At 46.0% G+C, this 17,097-nt stretch overlaps 1 protein-coding gene across 1 annotated transcript in view; it reads left to right on the top strand.

Annotated features, from left to right (window-relative positions):
• Positions 1-803: 803 nt before the first annotated feature.
• tbc1d9b (TBC1 domain family member 9b) overlaps positions 804-17,097 on the top strand; it is a 39,930-nt gene continuing 23,636 nt past the window's right edge. The window contains exons 1-9 of the mRNA XM_083652229.1: positions 804-1,055; positions 2,339-2,449; positions 2,696-2,814; positions 3,527-3,755; positions 9,167-9,425; positions 11,886-12,093; positions 13,145-13,342; positions 15,435-15,563; positions 16,198-16,348. Of these exons, the coding sequence (XP_083508355.1) occupies positions 938-1,055; positions 2,339-2,449; positions 2,696-2,814; positions 3,527-3,755; positions 9,167-9,425; positions 11,886-12,093; positions 13,145-13,342; positions 15,435-15,563; positions 16,198-16,348 (1,522 nt within the window). The 5' untranslated portion in view covers positions 804-937. The remainder of the gene's footprint in view (positions 1,056-2,338; positions 2,450-2,695; positions 2,815-3,526; positions 3,756-9,166; positions 9,426-11,885; positions 12,094-13,144; positions 13,343-15,434; positions 15,564-16,197; positions 16,349-17,097) is intronic.

The raw sequence follows: 17,097 nt of genomic DNA, 5'->3' as shown, positions 1-17,097 counted from the left end.
TCATCAGGCTTGATGCAGACAAATAAGAAGGCCATGCAAAACAGGTGCAATCCCTGTAATGCATCTTCAAGTTTGAGACTGCAAATAATAATATATTATCCTAATAGGACGAATCAGCATGACGTCACTTGCCACCCAGAAATGCGGAACCCCGTGGCAGTTAATAGTATGAGTTGTGCCAAACAAACGTTAATATCTCAAAATCTGTAGGCCTACATGACATCGCTTATATTCTGACATTCTGAGTGAGAGCAGAAGTAGCTCAAGAGTTTGATGTATAATATATGCATGTCGTGTTAAAGTTGTGTGAACTGTCGCAGTTTTTAAAATGTAAACAGAGTCAAGCCGGCTAGAGCAGACACTCACGCCTTGCGCCACTTGGGCTCCATATGGCATAGGGTTCCATTGCGTTGCCACCCAGTGAAGCGGTTTGTTTATCAAAATGCTGCTTGGCTGATCCCTCGTATATATTATAATAGGATAATATCAATAAGTAGGATAATATCAATAAGTTACATGGGGAGGGGAAAAGGCAGCTGCTCAACTCAGATCATTAAACCATTTTGTCCATATAAACTGTTGTTCTTTTGCATTAAATTAAGTTCCAAATAAAGGGATCACAAGTGGTCAGCCATTTTAAAATGCAACATTTATGAATATAACAATTGCACATCAACCACGAGAATTGATGGTTGATGGACGCAACCTCTGACGTAATGACGCAGCCCGCGGAGAGGGCGTGGTTTGAGACCAAACCCGGAAGTGGTGTGCAGACGACGACGACAACAACAACAGCAACAGCACAGCAGCAAAAGCAGCGGACATGAACCACAGCACAGCCGCTCTGTTTATGTCTGAAGCGTCGTGAAATCAATACAGGGTGTTAGCTCTCCACACGTTAGCCTGTTAGCCTGTGTGTCTGCTTGTTGGATGTGAGATGTGGACCGTGCCGGAGGAGGTGCTGCTGGCCGGGGCGCTGTGGGTCTCTGAGCGGGCGAACCCCTTCTTCGTCCTGCAGAGGAGGAGAGGCCACGGCCGGGGAGGAGGCATCACCGGTCAGTCTGTTCACTTCACTCCGGGCTGGGAGGCTTCAGAGCGGCGGAGCGGCGGAGCTCTCTTCTCTAGTCTCAAACTGAAGCTGGAGCTGTTAGTTAGCTCCAGCTTCACGAGCTAGCTCCCTGTTCGCAGCTGGTGATGTACGACCGGGGGAAGTGAACGAGTCGATTTTTTTTGCGAACGTAGCTTAGCTAGGTGAAGATCGATTCGGGCTAGGCTGATGTCAGACTGAATTGTCAACAGTAAACACCATTCTGACATTGCCTGCACTAAAACAGATTCCCGTGCGGGAGGGGGATTCGATTTTCCCTAACCCAGGTTTTTTTTTTTAAATAGCCTACATAATACGCTCTTTTTGAAAACTGATGTAGGTTAATATAACTAATTCCATTCACTGAGAAACCTGAAATGTTTGTCTGGCAGACTGGCCCAGCTTCAATCCGTCTTGCCTCTCCCTCTGTTTATCTTCTATTATTGTCTTGCTTTTCTTGTATTTTTAAAGACGGCATGTTTCCGCAGCCAGTCACGTCATCTGCTGACTGACGCCTCACGGACCTGGAATGTCTTTCAGTTGTTCCACTAAAATTAGATTAGCCTGTAAAACCTCAGCAGGCGGGCGGCTGTCTGCAGGACTTCACACTCAACTTTAACTGGTCATGTGAAGTGTGTGTGCGTGTGTGTGTCTGTGTGTGTCTGTGTGACTGTCTGTCTGTCTGTCTGTGTCTGTCTGTCTGTGTGTGTATGCGCTCACTGCTTCATGTATGAAGTGCTGGTCGTGAATGCGTCGTTTCCAAAACGATGCCACACTAAAGCGTTTTACTGCCTTTGAGCAAGGCACATATTATATCGGTCTCTACAAGCCTGTCTGCTGCAGGTCTTCACGTAAGGTTGTCAGTTCCCGACCCGTTGATCTGTCAATAAGAAGAACACACTGGCCACTTTGAATCTCTCTGTCATTTGACATGAGCCGATATTCTGTCGTGTTCAGTTGGTTGGATTGTACTGGACACATTGCTGTCACTAGTGAGGGCGAAGAATGAATGAATGAATCAATCCTATTCTTTAATATATGAATGATCGGTGTGTTTTTCGTATGTCAATTTATCATTCAGTAGCCTAACTTAGACATGGAAGCTCTGAAGACGTGCTTTTATTTTTCAAAAATAAAAAATTACCTGGTGTGGACTCCCAAGACCGTATGCATGCCCCACCGGTAACGCTGCCCACCGTGACAGCCCTAGTGGCAATATAAATATTTGTATATTATATCTATTTTAATCAGGCCTGTTGGTGGGCACACTGGATGTGGTCCTGGACTCCAGTGCCAGGGTGGCTCCGTACAGGATCCTGCTGCAGACAGCTGACTCTCAGATCTACTGGAGCATCGCCTCAGGTGAGTCAACGTGACAGACTGACTGGACACTACTGTGTGTTCTACTGGACTCTACTCTCTTCTACTGTACTCTACTGTGTTCTACTGGACTCTACTGTGATCTACTGCAGTGGTTCTCAACCTTTTTGAGGCGCGAGGTTGAGAACCACTGTTCTACTGGACTGTGTTCTACTGGACTCTACTCTCTTCTACTGGACTCTGCTGTCTGTCCCTGGTGTGTTCACCTCCAGCTGCTGTCTCCCCCAGGCTCCTCCAGGAAGGAGATCACGCAGCACTGGGATTGGCTGGAGACAAACCTGCTGCAGACCATCTCTATATTCGACAACGATGAAGACGTCACCACCTTCGTCAAGGGCAAGATCTCCGTATGTCACTTTAGCTCAAATTAGACATTATTACTGTTATTTACTATGAATTACTATAAGAACGCCTGACAATAGCAGTTGAATTTAGTATTACTATTCGTTACCATTAGTTACTCTGAATTACTTGGTTATTAATAGTTAGTGACTATTTAGTCTCTTAAAACAGACACATTTTGCAAATGCTTCCGCCTACCCGTCTGTACTTCACACAGAGGAGAAAGTTGGTCAAAACGGATATTAGACAGGACATCCACTGAGGGCGGGCACATCAGCTAATTTCTCCAATCACCTGCCTCGGGTTTTGTTTACATGTGTCGTGATTGGTCGAATACTATCGAACTTCCTCCCGTCTGAAGCGTGTGTTTTTTTTCTCCCTTTGGAAGATGACAACTTCCTCTGGCCACATTTTAACGAGCATTCGAAGATTGTGGAAGAGATAGACTGTCTTCAGAGACGAGTGATTATTAGTTACTGTTCGTCACTATGTCACTAAACTCAACTATGTAAGGGCTCGTGTTCAGCGAGCTGGTTATTATCGCAAAATAAATCCTGATTGTGTGTGTGTGTCTGTGTGTGTTCGCGCGCGCGTGTGCGGGTGTGTGTGTGTGTGTGCGCGTGTGTGTGCGTGTGCGTGTGTGTCTGTGTGTGTGTGTGTGTGCGCGCGTGCGTGTGTGTGTGTGCGCGTGTGTGTGCGCGTATGTGTGTGGGACAGGGTATCATAGCAGAGGAGAACAAGTGGAAGGCGTCAGAGGAGGAGGAGGACTGTGGGAAGTTCCGGGAGGCGGAGCTGAAGATGAGGAAGCTGTTCGGGATGCCAGAGGAGGAGAAGCTGGTGAACTATTACTCCTGCAGCCTGTGGAAGAGCCGAGTGCCCAGGCAGGGCTGGCTGTACCTCACTGTCAACCACCTGTGCTTCTACTCCTTCCTGCTGGGCAAGGAGGGTACGTCAGCTTCCTCACTCTGTCACAGAGACACACTGATAGAACTCACTCTGTCACAGAGACACACTGATATAACTCACTCTGTCACAGAGACACACTGATAGAACTCACTCTGTCACAGAGACACACTGATATAACTCACTCTGTCACAGAGACACACTGATAGAACTCACTCTGTCACAGAGACACACTGATAGAACTCACTCTGTCACAGAGACACACTGATAGAACTCACTCTGTCACAGAGACACACTGATAGAACTCACTCTGTCACAGAGACACTGATAGAACTCACTCTGTCACAGAGACACTGATAGAACTCACTCTGTCACAGAGACACTGATAGAACTCACTCTGTCACAGAGACACTGATAGAACTTACTCTGTCACAGAGACACTGATAGAACTCACTCTGTCACAGAGACACACTGATATAACTCACTCTGTCACAGAGACACACTGATATAACTCACTCTGTCACAGAGACACACTGATAGAACTCACTCTGTCACAGAGACACACTGATATAACTCACTCTGTCACAGAGACACACTGATAGAACTCACTCTGTCACAGAGACACTGATAGAACTCACTCTGTCACAGAGACACTGATAGAACTCACTCTGTCACAGAGACACACTGATAGAACTCAATCTGTCACAGAGACACACTGATAGAACTCACTCTGTCACAGAGACACTGATAGAACTCACTCTGTCACAGAGACACTGATAGAACTCACTCTGTCACAGAGACACTGATAGAACTCAATCTGTCACAGAGACACACTGATAGAACTCACTCTGTCACAGAGACACTGATAGAACTCACTCTGTCACAGAGACACTGATAGAACTCACTCTGTCACAGAGACACTGATAGAACTCACTCTGTCACAGAGACACTGATAGAACTCACTCTGTCACACAGACACACTGATAGAACTCACTCTGTCACAGAGACACTGATAGAACTCACTCTGTCACAGAGACACACTGATAGAACTCACTCTGTCACAGAGACACTGATAGAACTCACTCTGTCACAGAGACACTGATAGAACTCACTCTGTCACAGAGACACTGATAGAACTCACTCTGTCACAGAGACACACTGATAGAACTCACTCTGTCACAGAGACACACTGATAGAACTCACTCTGTCACAGAGACACACTGATAGAACTCACTCTGTCACAGAGACACACTAGGCTCTTTCACACCGGCCTTGAAAGCCGAAAAATGCACGGAAAATAGGATTAGCGCCTCCGATGTGAAAGTCGTGAATGCGCTTTGGTGGACAATTGTTTTACGCCTTTTGTCCCGCGACGGGAGGTAGTAACAGTGCCGGGTTACCTGGCAACCCGCCTCCACTTGAAAGGTCGTCGCAGCGAGCCGGAAAAGGTGTGAATGGTTTGCTCATTCATAAAAAAAATGACAGGGGAAATCACCTCATGTGATCAAGAAAGTGCAGTAGTGAAAGTAAAAAAAAGTAGCCTATACAATCATGACTGCAGGGACGCCAGGAGGAATGCTCTGTGCGGTTAGGCTTTATGCTCAAACGATGTTGACATTAGTTAACGTTAAGTAGTCATGTGCATTTATAGCCTATACTATTCCCCCGACGAACGTTATGCAGACTGCAGCTGTTTGATATGCGGGCGGTCGTGTATCGTTCCAATTTTAGTAGGACACCATATCGATCTGCCCGCCCACCATGCGAGTTGTTGAATGAATTCGTTCATCATACAGTAGCCTAGGCTACACTAACCTATGAAAATATTCATTTGGGCTAGGAGGAGCAGGAAATCCCTCCGCTCGCCTTTCAATGCGGGAGCAGGGGATTTCACCTGAAAGTACAGAGCAGCACGGTAATGTGGCCGTGCTGCTTGGCTCGTGTGAAAGCAATTTCTGTGGCGAGGCGGCTGGCTTTACGGGACTCCTAAACGGCAATTTTTGCGCGATCTGTGTATGAAAGAGCCTACTGATAGAACTCACTCTGTCACAGAGACACTGATAGAACTCACTCTGTCACAGAGACACACTGATAGAACTCACTCTGTCACAGAGACACACTGATAGAACTCACTCTGTCACAGAGACACACTGATAGAACTTACTCTGTCACAGAGACACACTGATAGAACTCACTCTGTCACAGAGACACTGATATAACTCAATCTGTCACAGAGACACACTGATAGAACTCACTCTGTCACAGAGACACTGATAGAACTCACTCTGTCACAGAGACACTGATATAACTCAATCTGTCACAGAGACACTGATATAACTCAATCTGTCACAGAGACACACTGATAGAACTCAATCTGTCACAGAGACACTGATAGAACTCACTCTGTCACAGAGACACTGATATAACTCAATCTGTCACAGAGACACTGATAGAACTCACTCTGTCACAGAGACACACTGATAGAACTCACTCTGTCACAGAGACACACTGATAGAACTCACTCTGTCACAGAGACACACTGATAGAACTCACTCTGTCACAGAGAGACTGATAGAACTCACTCTGTCACAGAGACACTGATATAACTCACTCTGTCACAGAGACACTGATATAACTCAATCTGTCACAGAGACACTGATAGAACTCACTCTGTCACAGAGACACTGATAGAACTCACTCTGTCACAGAGACACACTGATAGAACTCAATCTGTCACAGAGACACTGATAGAACTCACTCTGTCACAGAGACACTGATAGAACTCACTCTGTCACAGAGACACTGATAGAACTCACTCTGTCACAGAGACACACTGATATAACTCACTCTGTCACAGAGACACTGATAGAACTCACTCTGTCACAGAGACACACTGATATAACTCACTCTGTCACAGAGACACTGATAGAACTCACTCTGTCACACAGACACACTGATAGAACTTACTCTGTCACAGAGACACACTGATATAACTCACTCTGTCACAGAGACACTGATAGAACTCACTCTGTCACACAGACACACTGATAGAACTCACTCTGTCACAGAGACACTGATAGAACTCACTCTGTCACAGAGACACACTGATATAACTCACTCTGTCACAGAGACACTGATAGAACTCACTCTGTCACAGAGACACTGATAGAACTCACTCTGTCACAGAGATACTGATAGAACTCACTCTGTCACAGAGACACTGATATAACTCACTCTGTCACAGAGACACACTGATAGAACTCACTCTGTCACAGAGACACACTGATAGAACTCACTCTGTCACAGAGACACTGATAGAACTCACTCTGTCACAGAGACACTGATATAACTCACTCTGTCACAGAGACACACTGATAGAACTCACTCTGTCACAGAGACACACTGATAGAACTCACTCTGTCACAGAGACACTGATAGAACTCACTCTGTCACAGAGAAACACTGATAGAACTCACTCTGTCACACAGACACACTGATAGAACTCACTCTGTCACAGAGACACTGATAGAACTCACTCTGTCACAGAGACACACTGATATAACTCACTCTGTCACAGAGACACTGATAGAACTCACTCTGTCACAGAGACACTGATAGAACTCACTCTGTCACAGAGATACTGATAGAACTCACTCTGTCACAGAGACACTGATATAACTCACTCTGTCACAGAGACACACTGATAGAACTCACTCTGTCACAGAGACACACTGATAGAACTCACTCTGTCACAGAGACACTGATAGAACTCACTCTGTCACAGAGACACTGATATAACTCACTCTGTCACAGAGACACACTGATAGAACTCACTCTGTCACAGAGACACACTGATAGAACTCACTCTGTCACAGAGACACTGATAGAACTCACTCTGTCACAGAGACACTGATAGAACTCACTCTGTCACAGAGACACACTGATAGAACTGACTCTGTCACAGAGACACACTGATAGAACTCACTCTGTCACAGAGACACTGATAGAACTCACTCTGTCACAGAGACACACTGTTAGAACTCACTCTGTCACAGAGACACTGATAGAACTCACTCTGTCACAGAGACACTGATATAACTCACTCTGTCACAGAGACACACTGATAGAACTCACTCTGTCACAGAGACACACTGATAGAACTCACTCTGTCACAGAGACACTGATAGAACTCACTCTGTCACAGAGACACTGATAGAACTCACTCTGTCACAGAGACACTGATATAACTCACTCTGTCACAGAGACACACTGATAGAACTCACTCTGTCACAGAGACACACTGATAGAACTCACTCTGTCACAGAGACACTGATAGAACTCACTCTGTCACAGAGACACTGATATAACTCACTCTGTCACAGAGACACACTGATAGAACTCACTCTGTCACAGAGACACACTGATAGAACTCACTCTGTCACAGAGACACTGATAGAACTCACTCTGTCACAGAGACACACTGATAGAACTCACTCTGTCACACAGACACACTGATAGAACTCACTCTGTCACAGAGACACTGATAGAACTCACTCTGTCACAGAGACACACTGATATAACTCACTCTGTCACAGAGACACTGATAGAACTCACTCTGTCACAGAGACACTGATAGAACTCACTCTGTCACAGAGATACTGATAGAACTCACTCTGTCACAGAGACACTGATATAACTCACTCTGTCACAGAGACACACTGATAGAACTCACTCTGTCACAGAGACACACTGATAGAACTCACTCTGTCACAGAGACACTGATAGAACTCACTCTGTCACAGAGACACTGATATAACTCACTCTGTCACAGAGACACACTGATAAAACTCACTCTGTCACAGAGACACACTGATAGAACTCACTCTGTCACAGAGACACTGATAGAACTCACTCTGTCACAGAGACACTGATAGAACTCACTCTGTCACAGAGACACACTGATAGAACTGACTCTGTCACAGAGACACACTGATAGAACTCACTCTGTCACAGAGACACTGATAGAACTCACTCTGTCACAGAGACACACTGATAGAACTCACTCTGTCACAGAGACACTGATAGAACTCACTCTGTCACAGAGACACTGATAGAACTCACTCTGTCACAGAGACACACTGATAGAACTCACTCTGTCACAGAGACACTGATAGAACTCACTCTGTCACAGAGACACTGATAGAACTCACTCTGTCACAGAGACACTGATAGAACTCACTCTGTCACAGAGACACACTGATAGAACTGACTATCAGTATCAAATAGAAAAGTCTACATGTCTTAGACCCGGACTGATAAAATCCAGTAACGGTCGGGCTCTAGTTCCATTTATAAAATGTGTTGAGACTGCATGAGGGGGGGGGGGGGGGGGGGTCTGCCCTGCTCCATGCTGCCACGCTCTAAGCTGTCTGTGCCCCCCTCCCTTCCCCTCAGTCACCCTGGTGGTCCAATGGACGGAGGTGACCCAGCTGGAGAAGAACGCCACCCTGCTCTTCCCAGAGAGTGTGTGTGTGAGCACGCGCGGCACAGAGCACTTCTTCTCCATGTTCCTCAATGTCAACGACACCTTCAAGCTGATGGAGCAGCTGGCCAACATCGCCATGCGCCAGCTGCTCGACAACGAGGGCTTTGCTGCCGACCGCTCGCTGCCCAAACCCGCCAAGACGCTCAAGAACGTCTCAGCGCTAAAGAGGTTCGCTTTGAATGCCCGCCTGGGGAAATATTGAGACTTAAAGGATAATAATAATAATAATAATAATAATAATACAGAATTATTAACTTTATTTATAGAGCACTTTTTACAAAGTGCTTCACAACAAGGAATAAGCGGCAGAAATGAAAGAAGTAGAGCAAAACTAAAAAACTAAAGGTGACATAAAGAAATAACAGCAAAGAGATCAAAAGACAAGGACAACTGAGGCAAATATGTTGTGTGTATAATGTGTATAGTATTGTTTTAGTGTTGCCCTCGCAGATATTTGCATATGGGTTAGGGTTAATATATGCAAATATCTCTATCGATCTACCTACCTACATACATACCGTATGTGTATATATATATATATATATATATATATATATATATATATATATATGTTGTGCTCGTTATTTGGGTGAATTTAGTTAGGTAAAATAAAATATTAATAATCCGAAAATTATTAATATTTCATAAAATTATTAAAATCAAATATGTAGTCCTTGATAAGGATTAACCTAGGGGCACCACCGGCTTAATCACCGGACCTAATCTGAATCACCTTTAGTCTAATCTGAAAGGAGAGAGTTCTTACACCTTAGACAATAGTTTACCACAATTCCACAAAATCACTCTGAAACAGTTGAATTCTAATAAAAGTTGACAATATTTATTATATATAAAATAAAAGAGAGGGATTGGCAATACAGTCAGTGAATTCAAGTTGTAACTGAGTTACATTCTAAACATTTCAATGCATGGTCGATAAATGTGTGGTAGGGGTATTTATCTGCATCAAAATTGTAAAGCACCGGATGAACACTAGAGGGAGGCAGAGTGTGTGTGTGTGTGGGTGTGTGTGTGTATGTAAAGCACCGGATGAACACTAGAGGGAGGCAGAGTGTGTGTGTGGGTGTGTGTGTGTATGTGAGTGAGGGGTCTCGCCTCAAAATGGCCGACCCGGAAGGACCGACTAGACACAAAATGGAGGATACGGGGGTGTGCTTTCGGGCCAAAATTGCGATCGGCCCAAGATGGAGACTAAGGGAATGTGTTCTCGGCACAAAATGGCGGTTAGCCGACTAGTAGCTATGTGTGTGAGTATTTAGCGAGGAAGGGTCCGTTCACGCGCTTGCGCACGTGCCCGTGAGTGAGAAATAACACCGTCTAGATGAAAAACAGGGCCGCGAGGCTCTTACTTCGCCACGATTAGTTAATCGACTTTGAATTGGCGAAACAAGTTCCTCTCAGCTCGTTGGCTATATTAGATCCACTCCGTGGATCGGTGAAGAAGTAACTGGCTAGCGTCTAAACACTCGGATTCAGTAATGCATGTATAACCCACAGTCACAGTCAGACATAAACAGTCACAGATTAATTTACAGTATCATATCAGTCAATCATGTATATCTAAAGATATATATATCATCTAACTCTAACAATTCTAAGCCCGGACTTGAGTGATCAATTCAGTCTTACTTGGCTTGTTCGTTCAGCTCTGCAAACGCGGATGCAGGTTTGTTGCGGTCGGACTCGCAAGGTTCCTCCAGCGGGGAGGAGGGGTGCTCGTGGAGCGGGCGGCCGCTTGTCTCGAAGAGGAAGAAGTGGAGGAAGGAGCGGGGGTTTGAGAATAGGCAGTCGATCTCAGCTGGCCACGCTGGGTTCTTGCATCTGCTGTCGTCTCAGTGGAGGAAAGGGGGAACCTCACAGCTCGCTTCTTCGGGTTGAGGGCACTCAGGCGATGCGGGTCGGTTTCAGGATATCAGAGCTGGCTTAGCCCTGATGTGGAGGTCGTCGGCCTGGTTGCGGCCTGGGCTGCTCGGGTCCGGGCAGGGGGGAAGGGCGGTTTGTCTCGGGATACAAACGCACGTCCTGTCGCGACGATTAGTCACTTAGAACTTCTCAGAGGAGGACCTGTCTGCAGCTAGGCTGCTTAGGAGCTGACGTTTTCAGGCGTCAAACCTGTATATGTTTTGGGGTGCAGGGCGTGTCTTTGCTGTGGTTTAGGCACACCGATTGGTTCCCCTTATCTCGCTGCTGTGGGACAAAGGAATCGGCTCGCTCCCCTGTGGTTCTTATCACGGGTGTGGTATTCAAATTGGCCCAAATGGCCAGGTATGTGGGGGTTGGGTGCTCCCACTGTCTCCACCAGGACCAGCCAGTATTCAAACAACATGTCTCTCATTCAATGTCAGTTTTCGTTCAACATGTCTTTCATTCAATATCACTGTTAATTCAATATCAATGTTAATTCAATATCAATATCAATACTCCAATATGTCTGGCCCAACATATATATATATATATATATATATTTTCTCTCTCAAACTAAACCTAGTTAGTCTTTAAAGGGGTTCAGTTATTGCAAACAGACAAAGAAAACATGCTGACTCGTTAAACAATTTCAAAAGACAGCTGTTGTTAATCTGTTGAGTCTACTCTGTGTCGATGTCTCAGGGACTTTGACGCGCGGGCAAAGAACGAGCGTTACCGCACCATGTTCCGCCTGACGCAGGACGAGCGTCTGGACGGACACACAGACTGCACGCTGTGGACGCCCTTTGCCAAGATGCACATCGTCGGCCAGCTGTACATCTCCAACAACTACATCTGCTTCAACAGCAGAGAGGAAGACCTGTGCCAGCTCATCATCCCACTCAGAGAGGTGTGCACACGCAGGCACGCACGCACACACACGCAGGCACGCACACACACGCACGCACGCACACACACACACACACACGCACGCACGCGCACACACACACGCACGCCCGCACACACGCACGCACGCACACACACACACACGCACACACACGCACGCACACACACACACACACACACACACACACACACACACACACGCGCGCACACACGCACGCACGCACACACACACACTGGATTTGATATCTAGTGTTAGTGCATGACCGTGTGTGTTGATATGGAGTGTAACCCCGGTGCCATGGGGGGCGTAACCCAGGTGCCCTGCAGGGTTTAACCCAGGTGCCCTGTAGAGTCAGCGTAACCCAGGTGCCCTGCAGGGTTTAACCCAGGTGCCCTGGAGAGTCAGCGTAACCCAGGTGCCCTGCAGGGTTTAACCCAGGTGCCCTGGAGAGTCAGCGTAACCCAGGTGCCTTGGAGGGTATAACCCCGGTGCCCTGGAGGGTGTAACCCTGGTTCCTTGCAAGATGTGACCCTGGCTAAGTTCCTACACACAAGCCTTTCTTCCGTGGCCACCTAATCAAGTAATCATCCCTCCATATCTAGTTGGCACAGTCAGTCCTCACCTCTCCACCGTGATAGCTGATGTGTGGTGAACGTTCTGCCACAAACTGGCTGCCGTGCATCACCCAGGTGGCTGCTACACATCGGTGGTTGTCCAGTGGATGAGTTTGAGTTCCCCTTCCACACACACGATATGTGACGTGCTTTTTGTGCCTTAAAAAGCACTATAAATTTAATTAATTATTATTCATTATGAACACCAAATGTTTATTAAGGGCACTTGGATGGTGGGCCTGGTGTTGCCAAGCAACCAAAGACAACTACTTCCCACATTTGTTAGTAGCTATCTGAAATAATGGATTACCATCGCACCATTTCTTGATCTACTTGTGGAGCTGAAAGATCTTGCAATGATCTTGCATGTGTGTTTGATATTGTGTGTGTGTGTGTGTGTGTGTGTGTGTGTGTGTGCGTCCCCCCCCCCGCGCGCGCAGGTGTCCATCGTGGAGAAGGCGGACAGCAGCAGCGTGCTCCCCTGCCCCGTCTCCATCAGCACCAAGAACAAGATGAACTTCCTGTTTGCCAACCTGAAGGACAGAGACTTCCTGGTCCAGCGCATCTCTGACTTCTTGCAGCGCACGCCGGACAGCAGCTGGGGCGAGGCTGGCCCCCTGCCTCTGATTGGTCCCTCGGTGCGTCCATCACACCTAATTAATGATTTAAGACGTCGCTGCGGTGTCGTAATGCCGTTTGGCTCCACGTGTGCGATGCACGTTTACATTCACAACAAGACAGCTGAGCTCTACATGAGCTCTACATGAGACATGAGGCGCAAAACAAATAACGTTAAGTGACTTCATGGAAACGAGTTAAAGGCTAAATTCACAGTTGAAGACTTGTACTCACTTTGGGTTGAAAACAGGAAAGAAGGTGAAGTTTCTTCTTTGTCTTAACGTTTTCACAACAACACAACCGACCGCTTATCCTGCCCACCCCCTCCTACTCCTCCTCCTCCGCTCGAATGCGTCACTGAACTGGGTGCGCTTGTTTAATGCCGCCCGCGCGTCACGCCCAAAAGTTCTATTTACAAACACAAAAAGCAGGCCGAACCAGCAGGCGGACAGCGCCGTGCGGCCCTCTGCAAATAGACTCCACGTCAGGTTCAAATCGAATCAATCAATCTCTTGACCACACACACACACGTAGCTTTTTGGCATTTGGCACGATGCGTAATGATGTAAGCATAACACAATACATGTGAGGAACAAAGTAAAGTGCAAATGTTCATAGTAGATGATAGTATTTTAATATTTCACATGGTAACATTGTGTGTACCGTGGTGCCCAGGACCTTGAATCTACCTCTGTTTATGAAACATGCTTTAGAAATATATTGGCCTTGCCTTGAGAGAGAGATTCAAGATTTTTATTGTCACTCCGTAGTACAAGTATCACGTGTGAAATTCTTGTGCTGTAGACTCCGTTACAACATAGTGCAAAAAAAAACACAAAAAAAAACAAGAGGCAACAAGCAATAAAGCAGTAAGACACGCCACAGACAGTGGCGTATTCACTGCACATATGTGCAAATGGCATGAACATACTTTAAACATAATTAAACATAATAACATTCTGTTAGGTGCAAATAGCATATACCTAATTAACATACTATTGAACATTAGTCATACGTGATGGTAGCAGCTGCAGTGCGGCACAGTACAGCTACTACACTATTTGTATATGTTAAGGAGTCTCGTGGCCTGCGAGAAGAAACTGTCCCTCAAGCGATTTGTGCGTGCTCTTGGGACCCTGTATCTCCTCCCTGAGGGTAACAGGGAGAACAGACTGTTGCGGGGATGGTTTGTGTCTTTGATGATCTTCATGGACCTCCTGAGCATCTTACTATCTGAATAATGCAGCCTTTAAATAGCAGGAAAACGCTGCGTCAGACATTTAGACCAGGTTTTTGTTGGCGAATGGCGCAATCACTTTCCACCGCCTCAAGATAGCAATGTGCCAACAACATGCGCCTGACCACATCTCATTCTAAGACTCCCACACCCACGGGTGCAAAGATTGGGTTTCAAGATAGCAACAATGTGCCAAAACACACCGCATTTTAAGACCAGCACACCCCATGGCAGCACGGAGCAGACAGAGATGAACCGGTACATTTTCTATTTAAACAACATGGGAACTGGGTGTCAAAATGACCACCCCTGCGCTCAGAGCCAGTGTATATAGAAGAGTCGCGAGTCGACATCTCCAGTCACTACAATGGACCATTTTTTTTTACTTTCAAGAGTTCCAGGAAGTAAGGGCCTGGATTAAGCAGCACTGTCGAGTTGCAGCAAAATTGACAGTTTGTGTTGTACTCTGATTTTTTTTTTTAAGAATCAAATTGTACATTATCAGCTTTATTTTAGCATTCAAAAGTAGCGCGACACCCATTCCTGGCTGTTCATTGGCTAATAAGTCACGCATTTTGGTCCTCCGCTGACGCCACTCTCTCTCTAGAGGACACTAGTTGCGCTGTGCTTTGCATTGGGTATAAGATGGACCCCAGAGTGTTTGTTATATTCTGCTGGAGCCCCACGCGGGTGGAGTTTATCCCGTCAGTACTGTCCAGATAGCATCCTCCTCCTCCAGTATAGTAGTAAGAGTAAGACTAATTATATGAGACTTTTCATGCTGTCTCCCAGGCCTCCTACAGCCTTCCTCCTAGTATTGGTGTATCAGTATTCATATATTGACATTGTTACTCGCTGTGTGCTGCTGCCTGCAGGCGCCGTCCTCTGCAGGGTGTGAATCTGTCCAGAGGGGGCGCCACTACCACCCCGACCTGCCCACGGCCAGCCAGGGCCTGCTGCACATCTACCAGAGAGACGCAGCCGAGGACCTGGGGCCCAAAGCCGTGAGTCATTAAAATCTTTTGGCGTATGACGGTAGCAATTGCAAGTACAACAGCAACAGTCCACTAGCATCTATCTATGCTAACTAGCTAATATCATTGGCTTACCTGCAGAAACCCGGCATCAGCCATACGAATTTATTGCCAAATGCTTTGGGATTCGACACGTTAAACATCGCTTCCCATGGTCAGAAAAGTCACCAGATTTTGGGAAATAAATGCTCCAGGGGGGTCTGAGGGTTTACAAAGTGACTCAGTCTAGAGATAAATTGGCCAAGTTGGTGACACACAGGTGTATGTTGCAAATGAACCTATAGAGTCCTGCAGGCTTACCCAGAAGTCCCTGCACTTCCTGCTCTGTACGTGTAAAAGGCAATGGGATTATTCTATGGGAATCTTGTTTAAATGCTTGAAATAAGGTGTGAGGTTAACAAAAGTTTATGAAACAGAGAAGTTTGTGTTCAGCAAGATCATTTTCACAAATGAGGACCGCTTTTATCACTTTTGAAGCGTAACTGCGTCAGACAACGCTTCAAAAGACTAATAGCAGAACCGGCCACACATATTCTCGTGGTTAACCATTTAACGGTTCAGCATTGACATCCTGAGTACTGACAGTGTTCTCCTCGCTCGGCAGACCAAGGAGAAGATGAAGGAGGAGGCGTGGAACATCCACTTCTTTGAGTTTGGCAGAGGCGTGTGTATGTACCGCACGTCCCGGACCAGAGAGCTCGTCCTCAACGGCATCCCAGAGCGCCTCAGGGGAGAGCTGTGGCTGCTCTTCTCCGGTACTCACTCACTCACTCACTCACTCACTGACTGACTGACTCACTGTTTGACTCACTGACTCACTCACTCACTCACTCACTCATTCAATGAAAATTGCATCCCCCCCCCCCCCCCTCCCCCCAATCTTTTTTTCTGTTTTTTTCATTTGGATTTGAATTTAGGTGTTGAGATCAATATTTTTGTTTTAGTTTTTTGATGACTTGGCTCTATCAGACAGACTAATCTACAATGTTTCTCCAAGTGAAAACCAAGTTGTGAGGTGACGTAAGGGTCCCATGCAAGACCGACCCCCCCCCTCTCAAAACACCCCAATCGAAAACTGAATCATTTCTCTAGGCCTATTTTACAATTATGAAATTATTTATGTTACTACAATCATTAGGTATACTTTTGATTTTCATAATTAGTCCTACTTTGATCAATTTCATCCAAATTATGGACAATTCTACAACATTCCATGCTTTACAGTTGATTACCACTCTGAGATTCTCTGTGAATGAAACGTGCACTACAAATAAAATGGATTTATTATTATCATTATTATTATTTATGATTCCGTCCATTTTGCAGAAATCATATGGCTCTACGTCCATGTTGTTTCCACGTTACGACTTAAAAGCTCATGAACAACTTATAGTGGATACGTTGCTTTGAGCGTCACACGCGAAATGACTCCTTTCACTATCAGAATTTGATCCATTCAGTGCGATAACATTAGGAAAGTCTAGAAGAGACGTTCATTATGTCC

The sequence above is a fragment of the Poromitra crassiceps genome (assembly GCF_964638095.1).
Source record: "Poromitra crassiceps genome assembly, chromosome: 15".
Lineage (NCBI taxonomy): Eukaryota > Metazoa > Chordata > Actinopteri > Beryciformes > Melamphaidae > Poromitra > Poromitra crassiceps.
Note: the sequence above shows the minus strand (reverse complement) of the source record. Positions and strands in the feature narration are given on the sequence as shown.